The sequence below is a fragment of the Chenopodium album genome, chromosome 16, assembly GCF_948465745.1.
Source record: "Chenopodium album chromosome 16, dcCheAlbu1.1, whole genome shotgun sequence".
NCBI classification, from domain to species: domain Eukaryota; kingdom Viridiplantae; phylum Streptophyta; class Magnoliopsida; order Caryophyllales; family Amaranthaceae; genus Chenopodium; species Chenopodium album.
In genome coordinates, this window is record NC_137849.1 from 7,264,752 (window position 1) to 7,283,199 (window position 18,448).

Sequence of the window (18,448 nt, forward strand, 5' to 3'; positions counted from 1 at the left end):
GCACCAAGTGGAAAGTAGAGATGGGATTATCCCTAATAACTCGATAATTCCTAGATGCACAAAGTTCATAAGGTGACTGGCTACAAATTAAAGGCAACTAAACGCTCATTTTTAATCCCATCATGTTATATAAGAGAAATGTAATTAGAGACCTACTCGTCAAGGTAGATCTCCTTTTGTAATTAGAGACCTATTCATCCTAGTAAATCTCCTTATGAATACCAGGGAATTACAATTTTCCAAACCTCCTATTCTACAAGGGATATGAACAATAGACTTAAGTGATTTTGCTAAATTGTCATTGATTATATATTTTTTGTTTGTCATTATTAGGAGTTTGCAATTTTAAATGATTAAAGTGTAGATATTTGTGAATTTAATAGTGATAAAAGGCATTTTTATGAAAATACTATTTTTTCACTTCTCGTCGTCCCTTGTATAATAGGGAAAGGTTAGGAAATAGTCTATCACTCCCCAACAAAAAAAATAAATAATTTAGATTATTAGACTCTAAAATTCACAATTGACTTTAAACCAATGTTTTTGAAAGAACCTTGTTTCTTACTAGCATATGAATTCATAGCCCTAACTGTAGAATAGTCAAATCCTATTATTAGCTTTTGACACCAAAAAAACACTAAGCCTACTATTAGGATAAAATTTGTATTAGATTGTGGCTTGCTATCAAATATAGGACTGGAATGAAAATTAGAGGAAAATGTGGTATACCACTTTTTTAGGCACATTTCTTATTCTATGATTATTTACAATCCTTATTATAGATTTCTTTCTGGCAATATATAACAATTCATACACTTTTATACAAAGATCTTAAAAAAATAATAAAAGTGTAAATATATATACCTTCAAAATAAGAAGAAGAAAAAAAGAGTGCATAGGCCGGGCAGGACCGTGTTGAGTGCTTAACAAATTCAATTGTTTTGGTCTATCGTGCCCTGAGCCCTGCGCAAAAAAAAAAAAAAATAAAAAAAAAAATAATAATAATAATAAAATAAAATAAAATAGAGGTCACCCCCATTAGTTTTATTTAATTTTAATAAGAAAAGGGAAGATTGATTTTGCAAATTATAATTAAAAGCCATGGAATTTGCAAATAACAAAATTAAAATCCCCTTTTTCATTTTTGTAACCATTTTGGTGGCCATTATTCCTACTACACAAGCTAACATTGTAGGAAACAACACTGTTAAACAGCATGAACACGATGAATGGTTTCAGAGAAAACTTGCTGAAGCTTATAATGCTTCATTACAAGCCTATCATCATGAACCTACTGAAGTTATGGATGAATTTAACTACCATGTCCATCGGTAAATTTTTTTTTTTTTTATTTTTTTCAATTCTCATTTATATTATATACGAATTATCATTTCATTTTTATATTGTTTATTAAGGTAGATGTATTCATGCATAGAGTTTCAATAGTTATCAAAACTGTGCAACAATAATTAATCATAGTATCTTATAAACATAAAGTTAGGATTCCATACAATCCCAGATTGTCTTTTTGGGTAGGTAAGGAAAAGGGTCATATCAGACCGAAATCTCTCATATTAGCTTGCAACAATAATTAATCATAGTATCATATAAACATAAACTTAGCTTGCATTAGCAAGATAATTCTAGTAGTTTTATTTTTTTATATTTTGTCATTTTGAGATGTTGATTTCATTATGGAATTAATTAAACCTTGTTAAGTCACATAATCAAGAAAATCCTTCGTTAATGTACATGACATAATTTAGTTTGTTCATAAATCCTCAATGACAAATTTGCAGGTCATTAGAAGGAACCAATAGTACAAGAAGAGGGCTAGGTAAGTACAGGGGTGCATGCAAGGCTCAAAACCCAATTGACCGTTGCTGGAGGTGCAAGGCTAATTGGGCTCAAGACCGAAAAAGATTAGCGGATTGTGTTAAGGGTTTTGGACGTCGGACCACCGGAGGAAAAGACGGTCCGTATTATGTAGTAACAGACCCTGCTGACGACAACGTTGTTAACCCCAGGCCAGGAACCCTCCGTTTTGGGGTGCTTCAACCTGGTCCCTTGTGGATTACATTTGCTAGGGATATGAGGATTGTGCTCAGAGGAGAACTATTGGTGACAAGCGACAAGACGATCGATGGTCGTGGTGCACAAGTCCGGATAGCCGATGGAGCTGGGATCACCATCCAATTTGCAAACAATGTCATCATTCATAACATTAAGATCCATGATATTAAGCCTGCTCTTGGAGGACTAATTAGGGACACACATGACCATGTTGGCATTAGGGGTGCTGATGATGGAGATGGCATCAACATCTTTGCCTCCACCAACATTTGGCTCGACCATCTTTCTATGTGGAATTGCAGAGATGGTCTTATCGACATCGTTAAGGGTTCCACTGCAATCACCCTTTCTAACAACCATTTCACCAGACACGACCACGTAAGTCAATATATATTACGAAGTACATACTAGTAAAAACTATGGTCAAAGTTTATAAAGTTTAACATCTCGTATTACATCTTTTTTTCTTTTAACTGTAATATGGGATGACTATGTACAGGTGCTGTTGTTTGGTGCTAGTGATACTGATCCAAAGGATGAGATCATGCAAATATCACTAGCATTTAACCACTTTGGAAAGGGGCTTGTCCAAAGAATGCCAAGGTGTAGATACGGTTTCTTCCATGTTCTCAACAACGATTACACACACTGGATAATGTATGCTATCGGTGGTACTTCGCATCCCACCATCATCAGTCAAGGCAATCGATTCATCGCTCCTCCAAATCCTACAGCTAAAATGGTAAGAAACACAAACAATTCACTATCAATTATACTAACATGGCATTAGTTACTCTAAATCACATGCAAATGATTCAATGTTGTTTTTCTTTGTTTGATAGTTTGTTTGATATTCATCAAAAAAAAATTTATTTGAATGAAACAGATCACAAACAGGAACAATGTTGTCGGCGAAGAATGGAAAAAATGGATATGGAGATCGGAGAATGATGTGTTCTTGAACGGAGCTTACTTTGTAGAATCAGGACACCCCTTAGACCAGAGGCGTTTCAAGAAAGATTTTATCAAATCAAAACCTGGAACATACGTGAGGAGGCTTACCCGATTCGCGGGTCAGCGCAGATGTATTGTTGGAAAAAGCTGTTAGATGTAACATATGTTTTTCGTTTTTATAACATTTATGCAATTATTAATACACTTTTTTCTCTTATTTGGTCTTACAAAACATAAAGAGTACTCTTTCTAAGAAAAGGATTATAGGAACGAATGTGCATGAAAAGGATATATTTTACTAACCATTATAATAAGTAATCGTAAGTACATTCAAAGTTTATGTACATGCGAAGTTAATATGAATTGGTTTACCCAATTGCATGCCAATTTATAGGCAATGTTTTGGTCCAAAAGTTCTTCATATAATGACATAGTCATGAGTTTGTACATCACAATTCCTATCACCTAAATCTCCCTCACCATCCCATCATCAATCTGCCTACATCAACAGAATCGACAAACATATCATCTGGTAAGCAATCAACTTAGGCATGGCTGCTCTCTCTCTTTCTCCTTTGCTAGTTTCGTTTTCTTTCTATCTCACTGAGAAGCAAACAACATGTAATGAAAAACATATACTCCGTACCATCAGGTAAAGCTACTTTCATGTTCTTTCCATCCTACTGTTGGGCAAACATGTAATGCAAACACATATCATCTGGTAAGCTAATTTTGTTTCTTTACAATCCCACCATGAAACAAATATGTTAAAGCAGACACATTCAACTTGTATTGCAGTTTCCTTTCTATCCCACCGTCAAGCAAACATTTACAAAGTATATTCAATGGTTTTCCTTACCTATTTCAGCGCGCACACACACACACACACACACACACACACACACCCTTCCCCAAAAAAGAAAACCTTGGCTCCTACCAATTCAATACACAAAATGGGAAGGTCAATTAACACCGAGGTCAAAACCCTAATCACTTGAATAGTTTTCTTCAACATGCATATGCCATATCTAAGGGCCTACGGATTACTCTTGGTATTTCTGAGAGTCTAAACCTGAAAGGGGAAAAAATGAGTCACCAGTAGGGATGAACTAAAGATTTAAGAGTCACCTTTAAACAAAGCACTGAGATGCTGCCAGTTCTGGTATGCTGTGACCTAAGTAAATGGTCAATCATCCGAACTACATGCGTGGGATTGGGGGCTATGAGTTGAACTGAGCTAGATTTCTTCTTTGTTGTTAGTGCTTCGTCGCTTTCTGCCAAGCCCGAATGAGAAGAACTTGTGCCAGGTGTAGAGGGAAGGACATAAATTGAAACAGTGGCTCAAGGGGTTTCTGAAGCAGGATGACTGGAGAATGAATAAGTGTTTTTTTTTTTTTTTTTGGGCCAACAAAACACAGGAAATTTAAGCTGGCTCATTTCTTGCACAAATTACTCCATACTAACTTTCGCTTATGAGCTTTAAAGACTAGATATCTATCAACCGTGATAAAAGCTACTATATAAGAAAATCTACCTGCAAGACTTCTAATTCATCAAGCAATTGAAGGCACCTCCCTGCAACCACGGGTTGGAAATAGCTCAGATGGCTATTGTTGAGTCAATCCAAATCTCAATTTGGCTGATTTCCCATCTGCTTTCCATATTCCTTGGAAAATAGCATACTTTTTTTTTAACCAAGAATTTGGATATATTTTCTTCCCTCCTGGTGTCCTGGGACCTGGCTATTCGTTATTGCTTATCAATATCCACCCAATTGCAGCAGCTCATCTCTTTCTGATATTTAACTTCTTTACCAAGCCCCATTTACTAGAATCCTAATCAATTCACTATCCTTCTTACTTCCCAACTCCTCAATAAAACTTTTAAAGCCTAGTATGGGCGTCTGTTTCCAGACCCTGGCTAGCAGTGATCTGCCAACAATCCCTCGTTCAAATAACTTCAAAATTCTCATCGGGTTGCATTAACCCCCCCCCCCCTCTCTCTCTCTCTCTCTCTCTCTCTCTCTCTCTCTCTCTCTTCTCTTTTCAAAACCAGCTCATTCTAAGCTAAATTGTTAAGTATATAAAATATTCAAAGCTGTAGCAAAACTTCTACCACACCTTAATGTTTATTAAAGTGGAAAGAGAAGTGAAAAATTTATCAACAAACTACCAAATGTCTTTGCTTCTGTCACATACTCTCTCCAAATTTGCTTTCTCAGACAACAAGGCCTACAACACCTACAATTTCACAGAACCACCAACCCAACCACATAAAACAGATATTAACACATAAGTGCACCAACCTACATGACATACCTAAAATGCTCTAATTTTAATAAGACTACAGGAAAGCTTATAGTTTCCTAACTCGAATGAATTCGACTCAAACTTAAAAACCAATATTGTATGCCTAAAAGCTAGAGAAGGGCAAACTTCAGCCAGATCCTACTAGAAGGGCAAAGTCAATGACCAGTTTTCTTCTTGCATACCAGGCTAGAATCAATTACTGCAACCATTATATCATCAGTTGGATTGTCATCAATTAAGTAAAACATAAAATAAATGCAAGAATCTGAAGATTGGGTGAAGTCGGGCCCATAACAATACTGTTGTTGCTAACAGTGGCTAAATGAGACTCAGCAGTGGAAATTAAAATTGCATTTTCGTGTATGACGCCCTACTTTTCTTATGATAGTATTCAAGACTCAGCAAAACTGAAAAATTGAAAAACAAAATAATGCACATATCAAAACTGATGAGATTCTTACTTGGTATTTGTTCCCAAAAAAGGAAAACTGTTCAAAATAAAATACAGGTCTATTCAAATCGAGTAATGATTTCTAACCTGGTAGCCTGCCTCCTATAGAAATACAAGTGCTCATCCTGTTCAATATTACAACCCCTTTTGATGCTTTAGAACTGCTTTGTTTTGTTCCTGAAGAACTTGTCCCTTTTAGCATAAACAAAACAAAGAATGATAAAAGTTGCAGCTGACATAGACATAGAGGCCCATGGAACTGGTGGATCTGTGAAACACACAAGTGAAGCATCCAACTCCTGTGATGCACGATAGATGATTGAGTGCATGGCATACAAGTCATGTTCCGATGATCTCAAGTAATATGAGGCCAACTCAAATTCCAAATGGGACAGCGCTGTAATCATCTTATCTAGCTTATACTTAAAAAGAGACCACCTCTGTGAGAATTCAGTAACCTGGTTACCCTTCAATAGCTTCTGATACCCACCATGTGCCTTAACAGATTGAAGGACTTCTATGGCACTCGAAACAGTATAATTCAAAGTGGTCAAAAGAACATTCCTTCGAGCAGCATCCTTCTGCACAAACGACAAAGAAGAAATCTCCGAGAACGGTCCAAATGGAGTCTGCCCAACACTCCAAGTATAATCAACCAAAGTGGTATTATGCCTGGGGCTCCATCTCAAATGGGTTGGAGACACACCCCACATACTCTGCAAGACTGATCCAATAATTGGCCTCTCAAGCTCTCTAGTCTGAGTAAAAACATGACGCCCATTACAACTATAATCACTCACAGTCTGAGTATTCCTTGTCCTAATGGCAATCACCATGTCCTTAAACGCCACCGATTGATGAAACCGATCAAGCATAAGCAACGTATTATCGTCCAAATCGAAAACATACACCGGGATAACCCTCTTAAAATCATCCTCCTCATGAACACCCGCCAACCTCTTAAACTCATCAGCCGAATCAGACAGTATCTGATGCAACTTCTTCGAGTCCACATACTCACTCACAATCAAAGTATAGTTATCAAACAAAAACCTACTAGTATACGAGCTTTTCGACTTGGAAACAGCAAAAGAACACAAAGCACACTCCTTATAATTAATCTCATACTTCTTAAAACTCAAGGACTGATCCCCAAGCAACAAACCCTTATCAGACAAAGCATTCTCAATCAATTTCCAATCCAAACCATAACTATTATGATCATTACCATCACTCCCAACAACATGAATAAACTGAACAACAAGATTATTCTCAAAAGGAACAGGAATTCTCAAAGAAGGAACAAGCAATACCTGATAAGCACTATAAACCAACGAAGCTAAATCAGCCAACACCGCCTTATCCGATTTCGCCTTCCCATGAAAAGCAGCAAGAGGATGAAACTCCCCCTTAGGAAGAACCCCATCACCCGAAAGACCCGGCCCGTAATCCACCGGGCCGGCACCCAAATCAACCCAAATGTACCTATCCTTACTCACCCAAACCGAACCCAAGCATTTTGTAAAACTCGGCGAAGACAATTCCGACCCAGTTGAGCCCGAATACGTATAAGCATACGGCTTCGATTGGGCGCCGAGATTGATGAGATAGACGGTATAACCATGAAGGGGCTTCTCGCGGCGGAAATCAGCCGCTATGATCTCATCGACAACGGAGTAAGAAACAGAGAAGAGGGAAGAGCGGAGCGAAGACGTAGATGAGGCGAGAGAAGCGCGGATTGCGGAGGAGAGAGAGGAGGAGAGAGAAGGGGAGGAGAGAGAGGAGTCGTGGTGGAGGGAGTGGGAGAGGGAGAGGTGGTGGAGAGTGGAGTCAAAGGGGGTGATGACGTGGAAGGGGGAGGAGGAGTGAGAAGCGGAGAGGAAAGAGGAGAGGGTGGAGGCGGAGATGGGGGTGAAAGAGGGGCCGACGAGTTTGATGTGGAGGGAGGTTGGGAGGGAGAGAGAGAGGAGGGAGGTGATGCGGTGGTCGAGGGTGGTGGTTGCGGTGGTGGAGAGGGTGGATTTGAGGTGGGATGGGAGGGAGAGGAGGGTGTCGTTGGATGCGTGAGGGTCGACTTGGAATTGTTGGGTTAGGAAGGAGTCGAGGCCGAGGATTGGGGCGGAGGTGGTGGGGTGGAGGTGGAGGTGGAGGTGGAGGAGGAGAGAGAAGATTGTGATGGTGATCGGAGATTGGACGGTGTTGAGCATTTTAATTGATTGGGATGGTTTGGTTTTGAGTGTTTGATTGAGTACTAGAGCATTATGTAGTGATTTGAGTCAAGTTGATGATGACTACGATGGGTTTTTCCGGTGGGGAGAGGGAGGAATTGACTTGTGAAATTGCGAAGAATGATGCCGGAGTTACGGAGTAGTTGATTTTGGATGCCGGATCTTGGGTCAAATATGGGTAGTGTTTTGCATAGGGGGTTAATTGGGGGAACCACATTTGATCTTCACGATGAACAAAAATTGTTTATCTTACTGTTTATTGAATATATTTTGTAAATAAATCAAAGAAATATCCTAGTTATGATGACATTTTGTAAATATATCAACATTCATAAGATCTTAGTTTAATAAAAATTATTGACCTTTTTTTTTTTTTTTTTTTTTTTTTTTTTTTTTTTTTTTTATAGAAATATTACTAATTATACACATTTTTTAAATGAAATATGGATTGATTTATGATGGAACTTTTCACCTTGTTGAATCAAGGTGGATCGAGTTATTTTACTTTATATATCAAACCAAGGAAAAATGAAATTCAAATTCTTTGACATTGACTATTTTTCCCCTCCTTATTTTATCATATGAGTTTGTTTCATTGGTGAATCTACATTAGAGCACAGAGTGACAAATTTCTCTAATATCTCGGTACAACAAGTCCCATATGAGGCAATCTCCCAGCCCTATGCCTATATGCCAAACTTATTCATGTGTTTGTGGTGAAAGTTAATAGTGTTGTTTCCTCTATATTTTAGCTTGTTGCGCATATGGGAAAAGCTAGTCTGGATCGATCCTCGGGGTTCTGGCGCCACATGAGCAATCTGCACTCAGCCCTATGACAAAGTGCTTACCTAAAAAAAATATATACAAAATATTTTATTATTTTACTAAAATAAACCCAATTATTTTTAACTTATACTTTTTTTTTTTGAGAGAACGCAAAGCATCAATTAATTACGGGACAAAGAGTCCATAAGTACAAATGGAGCAACATCTTGGGGACAATAATTTTCCCAATTTTGCTCTAAACCATAAGGAATAAGCTATTATGGGCAACATTGTTCCCATCACGTCTCACATGAGACCAGTTGACAGACAAAACTTCGGAGCACAAAGCAAGAATATCGCCAAGGACAATGTCAATCTCCAAGGAGATCGAACTCTTGGACAGCTTATCGATGATAACTTTGCACTCCGACTCGAGAATAATCTCCCTGTATCCATATCTCCTGCCAATTTTCAAAGCAAAGAGCAAGGCTTTCGCTTCAGCAACTTCAGGTATCCAAAAAGAGCGACATCGTCTCGTGGCAGCCACCAACACCTTGCCATCATGATCTCTAGCGATGACACCCAAACCCACCCACCCATCAACAGCAAGGCAAGCATCAACATTTAATTTATGAAGCCCGCAGGAGGTACACACCATTTAATAGGGCTGGGAGGAGGTCGCAAACCCACAACCCTATAAATCCGAGCAGAGTAACTTCCATACTCTTCAACATACCTGGAAACACGCTCTACTGTGATCGCATTAGGAATAGCTTTGTTCTGGAACACCTTGCAATTCCTATCACCCCATATACACCAAGCAAGAAACATACCCCTCTGAACGGTCTTTGGTCCAAGCTTCTTCCAGCTCACCACGAGGTCACAAAAAGAGCTGAAGGAACTCCAATTCGCCATTTTAGCACAATGGCAATCTTCCCATAGCCCCTTGAACACGGTTGCAGCCAACAAACGTGTGCTCCACCGTCTCAATTTCAGAGAGACACCAGGGGCAGGAGGTATCCGTAATTAGGTGGCGGTGGTATAGTAAGCTTCGAACAGGCAGAGTGTTCGTGCACAACCTCCAGAAAAAAACACGGACTTTAAGGGTGACCTCTGCCTTCTAGATTTCCACCCAAGCATGGTGGAAATTATCAAGATCACAACCCTTATCAAGAATGTAGGATGATTTTACAGAGTAGTCACCATTCTTTGAGAACGCCCAGATTAATTCATCCTCTTGGTCTCTTTCGCTAATGGGAATAGCAAGTATGCATTGCTTGTCACAGTCAAAGAAATTCTCTTTATACTATGTCAAGCTTCCAGTCCATCGTATCAGGGTCAATGATGTCGCACACTTTAACCAGATCAAAATTTTCCTCACTCAGAATTAATCGACCTTCCGCATCCGCCACCCAAGGATCAGACCATAGGTTAATTTTACGCCCATTACCAACCTTCCATAGAACCCTCTCTTTGACAAGAGCCTTCGATGACCAAATGCTTCTCCATGAGAAACTTCCCGCATAACCAAGATAGGAGTAAAGGAAATCAGAGTGGGGATAATATTTAGCTTTGAAAACACGACCAAGAAGAGAGGAAGGAGCCTGAACAAGTCTCCACGCTTGTCTCCCTAACAAAGCATCATTGAACACCCCTAAATCACGGAATCCCATACCACCAAAACATTTCATGGTACACATTGAGCTCCAATTTTTCCAATGGGTATTCCTTTTCCCTCCGTCCGATCCCCACCAGAAGTGAGCCATCGCAGAGTGAATACGTTGAATAATCGTGCTCGGAAACTTGTACACTCCCATCAAATACGTAGGAATAGCCTGGATAACAGATTTCAGAAGTATTTCCTTCCTTGCTATAGATATAAGCCTCTCCTTCCACCCCTGCAATTTCTTCCAGATCCTATCAAGATCTGCTTCGAATACTGCTCTCTTTGATCGACCCACAATTGTCGGGATACCTAAATATTTCCCATGTCTGTCAACATGCCACATATGAAGAATCTCCATCAAACCTTCTCTCTTATCGATAGGAACACCCTTACTAAATAAGACCTCCGACTTTTCATAATTAATTTTCTGTCCGGATGCCTTTTCATACTGGTTGAGAATATCAACTACAAAATTTGCATTCCTATCGGTTGGCTCTGGTGAAGAGTAGGCTATCATCTGCAAAAAGAAGGTGAGAGATTTCCGGCCCATTCCGGCTAGCTTTAGCCCCATGAAGAGACCCCTCCCGAACTTTATTCTGTAACATACTAGAGAACACATCAGTAACCAGAATTAAAAAGATAGGGGGATAAAGGGTCCCCCTGTCGGAGACCCCTAGAGGGGGTAACCAACCCACAGACTCCTCCGTTAATCACGAAAGAGTAAGAAACCGATGACACACAGTCCATCACCAAGTTAACCCATCTTCCGTCAAACCCCATTGTCAAAAGCAGCTTTTTCAAGAAACCCCATTCAACCCTTTCATAAGCCTTGCTCATATCGAGCTTCATAGCCATTGTCCCTTTCTTACTCTTACTCCTGTGCTTCATAGAGTGAAAGATCTCTAGAGCAATTAATGCATTATTAGTAATGAGACATCCCGGAACAAAAGCACTTTGATTTTCCGAAATAACAGCAGGGAGAATATTTTTAAGACGCATAACAATGGACTTTGAAACCAACTTATAGAGAACATTACACAAAGCTATGGGCCTAAATTCAACAGTAGTGGTTGGTTTATCAACTTTGGGGATAAGGACAATGTTAGTATTATTAACATGACTCGGAGAAGAAATTCCATGTAAAATATTATTAACAAAAGAGGTCATCTCGTCGCCAATAATGTGCCAAAAATGCTGATAGAAAATGGCATGCATGCCATCCGGACCGAGAGCTTTACAAGGATGAATTTGCTATAGGGCCGCAACTATCTCGTCTTTGGAAAAAGGCTTCAACAGTTCACTATTGATGTTTGGGGTGATGCGGGGACTGATTTTATTAAGCGCTTCCATTATGTCTTGCTCGGATGGAGTTGAAGATGAGAATAAAGAATGAAAGTGCTTTGTGATGACCTCCTCTATAATGTCTTCATCTGATTGCCAGGTTCCACAATCATCAAAGATGCCCTTAATAAAATTCTTCTTCTTTCTTTGAGAGGCTTTGTGGTGGAAATAGTTGGTATTTTTATCCCCGTCACTAACCTCCAGAACTCTGCTTCGAATATACCAAAAGGCCTCCAATTGATCATTCAAATCATTCAATTTTTTCTCAAGGGTCGCACACTCCTGCACACTCTCTTTCTTTGACACTTTTTGCTATGCCAAATGCAAAGCTTTTTCGATTGCATCAATCTGATCATCAAGCTTTCGAAATTTAACTTTGTTTTATTCCCCAAGACCTTTGGCGATTACAGCGAGCCTTTCAATGGTTGAGCAACCCTCCGAATCTCCCCATGCCTCCTTGACTTTCTGTTCACAAGATTCATCTAAAAGTCATCCCGTCTCGAATCTGAACCCCTTAGTTTTCTTTCTTTTGCCCTTCTTTCTAACCTCTTGTCTAAGTAAAATGGTTATATGATCAGATTTATATCTGACTAGATGTTCAACCTCGGCATTGGGACACATACAGAACCAGAAACTAGTAGCCAAAAACCTATCCAGCCTCTCCCTGACTCGAGTGCTTAGTGAGTTTCCCCTCTCTCAAGTGTACCGCTTCCTGTAAACCCCAAATCCCGAAGTCTACAGTCATCAACCATATCACGAAAATTTACAATCTCCCTCCTTTTCCTATCAGCCCCACCTTCAATTTCCCTATAGGAAAGGATTTCATTGAAATCACCTCCTAGAAGAATAGGCAAAGTAGTTTCATTACAAAGGTGACGAATTAACGTCAATGTTTTGTGCTTATCCTCTTCCTTTGGCCATCCGTACACTCCCACAAACCACCAGATTCCCTCCATAGTAGTAACATCCCCTCATATGTGATTTTGTGAGAATGAAACTAAAGTAAACTTCACCTCCTCCCTCCAATATAAGCATAACCCTCTAGCTTTTCCCCTGCTCGCAACCCCAATAGCATTATCAAATCCCAGCCGCTCCTTTAACTTCTCTACTTCGTTCTTATTTACCATCGTCTCCGACACAAACAAAATCTCGGGGGAATACCTGATACTCCATCTACAGAGCTGTCGAACTGATCGGGAGTTGCCCAATCCCCGACAGTTCCAACATAGGACAATCATTGGGCAAGGCGGGGTTAGGGTAAACCAACCGCCGCCGCTATATCAGTCTCCATATTAACATCAGCATCATGGTCACTGTCCTCAAAATCCATCATGTCATCTCCAAGTGATCGTTTCCGGGGCATTTGTGGGGCATCAGATGATCTACTCATATTGGTGCTATGGGCCTTTTTCTTTGTCACTCTATCATCTTCCTTTGTAGAGCTTCCTATATTAAAAGTACCTAAAGAAACAAAGAGACCATCCCTAGCAGATAATATTGACTCTGACCCACCTGACTTCATGCCTTCTTCATTCATGATTGCATTCGAGCAGGCACTAATAGCCAAATTAATCACCGAAGACATAGCAGTAGTTGTCTTGGATTGAGTATCAGTTGGGGTATGTTGTGGCTCAGGGGCTGCAATTTGATTGTTCTCCTTTATTACTACAGCAGAAACCTCCTCTGCCTGCTTAATTATAAAATTCAGACGCCTAGCAAATTTCAGAGAAGTCAATTCTTCCTTCTCTTTTGATATGCCCTTTCTAGGAGTAGCTTTCAGCTCTATACCCTTACCAAGTTTCTCTTGCTTTTCCTCATCAGAAACCAAGAGGCAATCTCTCTTCAAGTGACCCATAATGCCACAAGAGAAATAGAAAAAGGGCAAGCGTTCATAAGCAAAATCGACTTTTAAATCAATACCCTTGCGATCTTTAAATTTTTGGTATCGCTGCAAAGGAAGAGTAGTATCAATCATGATTTTAACTTTGCGGAATCGTCCAATACCAAGCACATCCTCTTCTATCTCCATTATATCCCCCATCCCCTCAAAAATCTTCTTCACATGAGTATCGGACCTACAATTAAATGGCAGGTTCTTAATTCTCACCCAGAAAGGTGATTTGGTAAGAGCAATTTCATCAGGTTGTTCATCGCCATCAATTTCCTTCAAAAGCACTAATATATTATCGAAACACCATGGTCTCACATTCAAGACTTTCTCCATGTCTTTCCAATGGAAGAATTGGAAAGCATACAAATTAGGGCTAAGAACCCTAATTGCAACCTCATTGGCTGGGCCTAAACATTCGTAATTATGTTCTTGAAAGCATCTACATTATAGGATCTACGAGTCAGTAATTTACCAATTAACATGAGCGACAGATTCTTCTCGTCATCAATCGGTTCAATTTCTCCAAGGTCGATCGTCTTATTCTCCTCCTCATGGATGCTAAGATTAGAGTACATCTCTGTAATGTCATCCACCATTGATAAGGGTAAAGCAAATCGGCAGTCAAAGATCCACCGGAAACCGGTAGGGTTCTATCCACAGATAGGGGTTGCTCTGTTTTTTGAGAGAGGGAGCCCTTTCTTTCAAGGGAGATTATTTTTAACTTATACTTTGTAAATCCTTACTCTAGCTAGTAACATATGTAAATCTTTAGCTTAAATGGAAAATCATGTTTTGTTTCTTATTGGAGGTCTACAACGAGAAAATTTCCTTGTTTTATATACCCATGATTATTATTGGGTCCTTGAAAGAGTGTTGTTTAATTTGAAATGTTATTTGGGTTTTATTTTTTTCCTTATGAGAGTTTATGTAAAACTATGTACTTTAAATCTGCAGTAAGCATTGATTATTGATGAGAGAATTATATATGTATGTGCGATGTCACAACAAAAATCAATCTTTGCATTACAGTATTATTTGTGAGATATAAAATATTCCTTTGTTGCGAGTAATAAGAACCGTAGGTAGTATATCAAAAGAAACCCTATATTTGATTTAAAAATTACTATGTATTGAAAGAAGCCCTCATGGACGGCTGTACGAGTATCAAACAGCGATATAAAAGAAAGCATCTTCAACGATCGGATTTTGCCCAACGATCGATTTTTACCCAACTATAAGAAAGCGTCCACTTGATTTGTATTTGCTACTTTTCCTTGTAAATGTCAAATGACTCTTCAATTAATAAATTAATAAAGGGTAATTCTTACCCTTGTACAACATATAAAATGTAGGTTGTGTTATAAAAAGTGTATTTTATGCAATTAAGTGAATTTTAAGAGGTAACTTCTGTTAATCTCCTTGATTAAAAAAAAGGTTTATTAAGTGGCATGTTGGTAAATAAATGCAATTGAAAGCGTGTAATTTGAATAAAAATAATATAAACACTGAAAAAAAAAGAAAAAATAAGCAGTGTTGTGAAAAATGTGATGTTACAATTTGTTATTTTGTTATATGGACATTAACGTCCTTTGGTTAGTATAACCATGGTTAAAAGTATCTTCATCACTTTTACTTTGGATTTACCGGGAAAGGAATTTTGAAATAATGGTTGCAATTTATCCGTTCGATGATCGAAACTGTTGAAGAAATTAATCACTGATTTTTCGAATTAATAAGGAGCAAACCATAATAAACTAAATAACAACATTAATCATACAATTTGAATAAAACAATCTATAGTTTTTGAATTAACAATTTGGAAAATTGGAAAATGAATTCGAAATAAACCAAAAATTTGAAATCGAACAAATCAATCACAGAAATTGAACAAATCAATCACAAAATTCTGAAATAAGACTTCCGAGAAAATTGACTATCACTATAGTTTTCCTACAATAAAAATTCCAATCAAATCGAGCATAACATTTTAATAATAGTATTAAATCTTACAATTTGATGAATCATATCACCATAGTTATCTACAATAACACAAAAAAATTTCCAAACAACAATGGTGCAACAAGCAAGAATTTTCGAAAAGGCATTTTCGTCAATTTTCGTCCATAGCTAGTACTGCTCAACTACTTTGTCTTCTATCTTAAATCGATTTATAATTGACTCAAGCATGTGGTTAGGTTAACTATCGCCAAATTTAGTAATAATGGAAGACAACAATAAGCGCTGGCATTACAAATATACCCCTCATTATTACGAGTGTAGGGAATATTTCAAGCCATTAACCCCAAGCTTGAACCCCACTATGATCATACACTTAAGCATGGTGGCGTCCAAAGGGAAGAAAGCTAGAGCAAAAAAAAAAAAGAGTCGCCAACAAGTTTTAGGAACTTGTAAACCGTTCACAAGGTGAAGATTACATCCCTTAACGATCCAGGAGATCGTCAACTCCAAAAGGTCTTGAACCAAATAGGGTTCGGGGATGAAGGTACAAATCCAACCTAAAAGAGATTGAACCTGCCCTAAATAGGCCTCTACTTCATTCTTCTCGTATTCATGTGCGCTTTCTGACTAACATGCAATCAATAGATTAACCCTAAACCTGTTTATCTATGTTGGTTGAATTTAATGCACAAACAAAACTATTATTGGCGATCACTTGAATTATAATCAAATTAACCTAAACAAGATTATTAATTATCGTATTAAGCGTGATTACAAGTACAAATTCCCTTTAAACCTGCAAGAGAGGGCGTGATCAAACAATAACAACATAATATATATCAAGCAACATAATAACAATCATCACAATCATAATCATCATAATTGAAATAATCATGTTAACGCTAAAGCATGATAACAGCAAGATCCTAGGCATGATACTAACAAGATTAATAACAAATCCTAGCATATCACTAAGCAATAAAGATCAAAGCTTTATCCCTAACATGATACTAACATGATATTGATATGATATTAGAAAGCATAGAAAGCACCCTAAACATGATACTAGAAAGCAATAAAGACATCCTAACATGATATTAGGAATTAAACAAATTTAAACATGCTTTCCACAAGAATAGAGAAATAAGATTACATACTTTGATGCCTCGTATCTCTTTCTAATAACAAAATACACGCGTTAGTAACTTCAAGGAAAATATAAAATAAAACAATTAAATTAAATAATTAAAATAGAGATTAGGGACCAAACCCTCAGAAATTATAACCTTTCACGTCTAGGGCGAAGGCAACTTCGAACTTGGCTAGGTGTTTCTAGATCTTGTGAATGCGGAATTTTGTAAGAGAGAAGGTTTAGAAAAAGAATAAAGAGAGAAAGCTTCTAGCTTTTGAGAGAGAGAGAGAGATGATGATTGTTGATTGTAGATTGTAGATGAATAAAAACGGGGGTTCAGGATCCTATTTATAAGAAAACAGTCCGAAAATAGGAAGAATTTGATAAGGAATAAAACTCCACACTGTCGCTGCAAAACCGACCTTGTCGCCAGGCGACAGGGTCTGTCGCGTGGCGACCAGGCTTGTCGCGTGGCGACATCCTGGATTTCTACGCGCTTTCAACATGGAGTCCACATATGAATCAAAATCGATTTGTAAAATCCGTATGAAACTGAAATCGTATTTTCCATAAAATAATATTTTATTCCAAATAAAACTTTATCAAAATATAATTATTAATTCTAATCTTATTAGGATTAAAAAGAACCTTCTAGAGAATTCTAGAAGACTATAATCAATTCTAATAACTTTAGGAATAATAATTAACATTGGGCCCTCCCCTAGATCATTGGGCCGCATTTAAAGATCAAACCGGGCCCAGTTTAGTATTTTGGCCATAACTTCCTCATTATTCATCAGAATTAGGCTTATAATATATCGTTGGAAAGATCTTTGCAAGCCCCATCCAACTACACTATTATTGGACCCTTGTCGTGGACCAAACTAAACTGGATTGGCTGTTTTCATAAAATAGAGTTGTTTTCGAAAACAGAAAGAAAGAATTTTAATAAAAACCAACCGCAACACCTGACCTTTCACACTTTCACCTCATTCGATAATCATTCAACGCAAAAGGTATTCATCACTGGGTTCGGTTTTGGGGGAGACACATTTGGGTGTCTACAACGAGTAAGTTATAAAAACAACCCTTGATAAACAAGAGATGTTTATCAAGGAGATAAATTTGAATTTACTCAAATTTAAGTATATCTTGACATTTTTCATTAAAGTGTTGACATTTTTTAATAGGACCCATTTATGTTGTTGGCATGCATAAGTTTACCCTTGTGCTATAATACCCCAGAAATTCCCTTATTTAAAATACTCTTTTTACTCTAAATAAAACTCTTTTAAGAAAATATCCAAAATATTACCGCCACCGTGATAACGGTTAAGGCTATTTTTCAAAGTTACACAACGGAAGTCTGAAATAAAAACCAACTTTCCAAATAAAACTTGAGTTCACTACCTCAAAACAAAATAGAAATAAATAATCCACAAGTTGGAACCAATCCAAACATGGCTCTTTTATAAAATTCAACTTAAAATAATCATAACAAAGTTAATCCATAACCAATAATTCAAATCATAAAACTAGGAAAGCATAACAAATAACTCTCGGCACGTATTCCCATCATGCTTTTCATGCTTCAAGTACCCGTCACTTCCCCTTTATTTCAACCCTCTACTCACCAAATAAATGGGTCATAGTAGCGCCAACCAAAGGAAAGCCAAACA

At 38.0% G+C, this 18,448-nt stretch overlaps 3 protein-coding genes across 5 annotated transcripts; 1 reads left to right on the forward strand and 2 right to left on the reverse strand.

Annotated features, from left to right (window-relative positions):
* Positions 1-1,101: 1,101 nt before the first annotated feature.
* On the forward strand, positions 1,102-3,181 carry LOC145583840 (pectate lyase-like). The gene is made up of 4 exons (XM_081640802.1): positions 1,102-1,331; positions 1,800-2,451; positions 2,573-2,815; positions 2,960-3,181. The coding sequence occupies exons 1-4, from the start codon at positions 1,102-1,104 to the stop codon at positions 3,179-3,181; spliced, it is 1,347 nt and encodes a 448-aa protein (XP_081496928.1).
* Positions 2,501-7,999, reverse strand: LOC145586200 (uncharacterized). 3 transcript variants are annotated; one of them, XM_081642973.1, is made up of 2 exons: positions 5,875-7,999; positions 2,501-2,801 (listed from the first exon to the last, which is right to left on the reverse strand). In XM_081642973.1, exon 1 carries the CDS (start codon positions 7,992-7,994, stop codon positions 5,943-5,945), a length of 2,052 nt encoding a protein of 683 aa, XP_081499099.1. In that variant the 5' UTR covers positions 7,995-7,999; the 3' UTR covers positions 2,501-2,801; positions 5,875-5,942. The 3 variants fall into 3 exon arrangements, with proteins under 3 accessions (XP_081499099.1, XP_081499098.1, XP_081499097.1); XM_081642972.1 differs by having other exon boundaries at positions 2,501-2,807; XM_081642971.1 differs by lacking the exon at positions 2,501-2,801 and adding an exon at positions 3,427-3,630.
* A 3,698-nt stretch (positions 8,000-11,697) lies between these two features.
* LOC145583841 (uncharacterized) lies at positions 11,698-12,743 on the reverse strand. Its single transcript, XM_081640803.1, has 4 exons — positions 12,494-12,743; positions 12,334-12,377; positions 12,196-12,252; positions 11,698-12,099 (listed from the first exon to the last, which is right to left on the reverse strand). The coding sequence occupies exons 1-4, from the start codon at positions 12,741-12,743 to the stop codon at positions 11,698-11,700; spliced, it is 753 nt and encodes a 250-aa protein (XP_081496929.1).
* Positions 12,744-18,448: the final 5,705 nt, after the last annotated feature.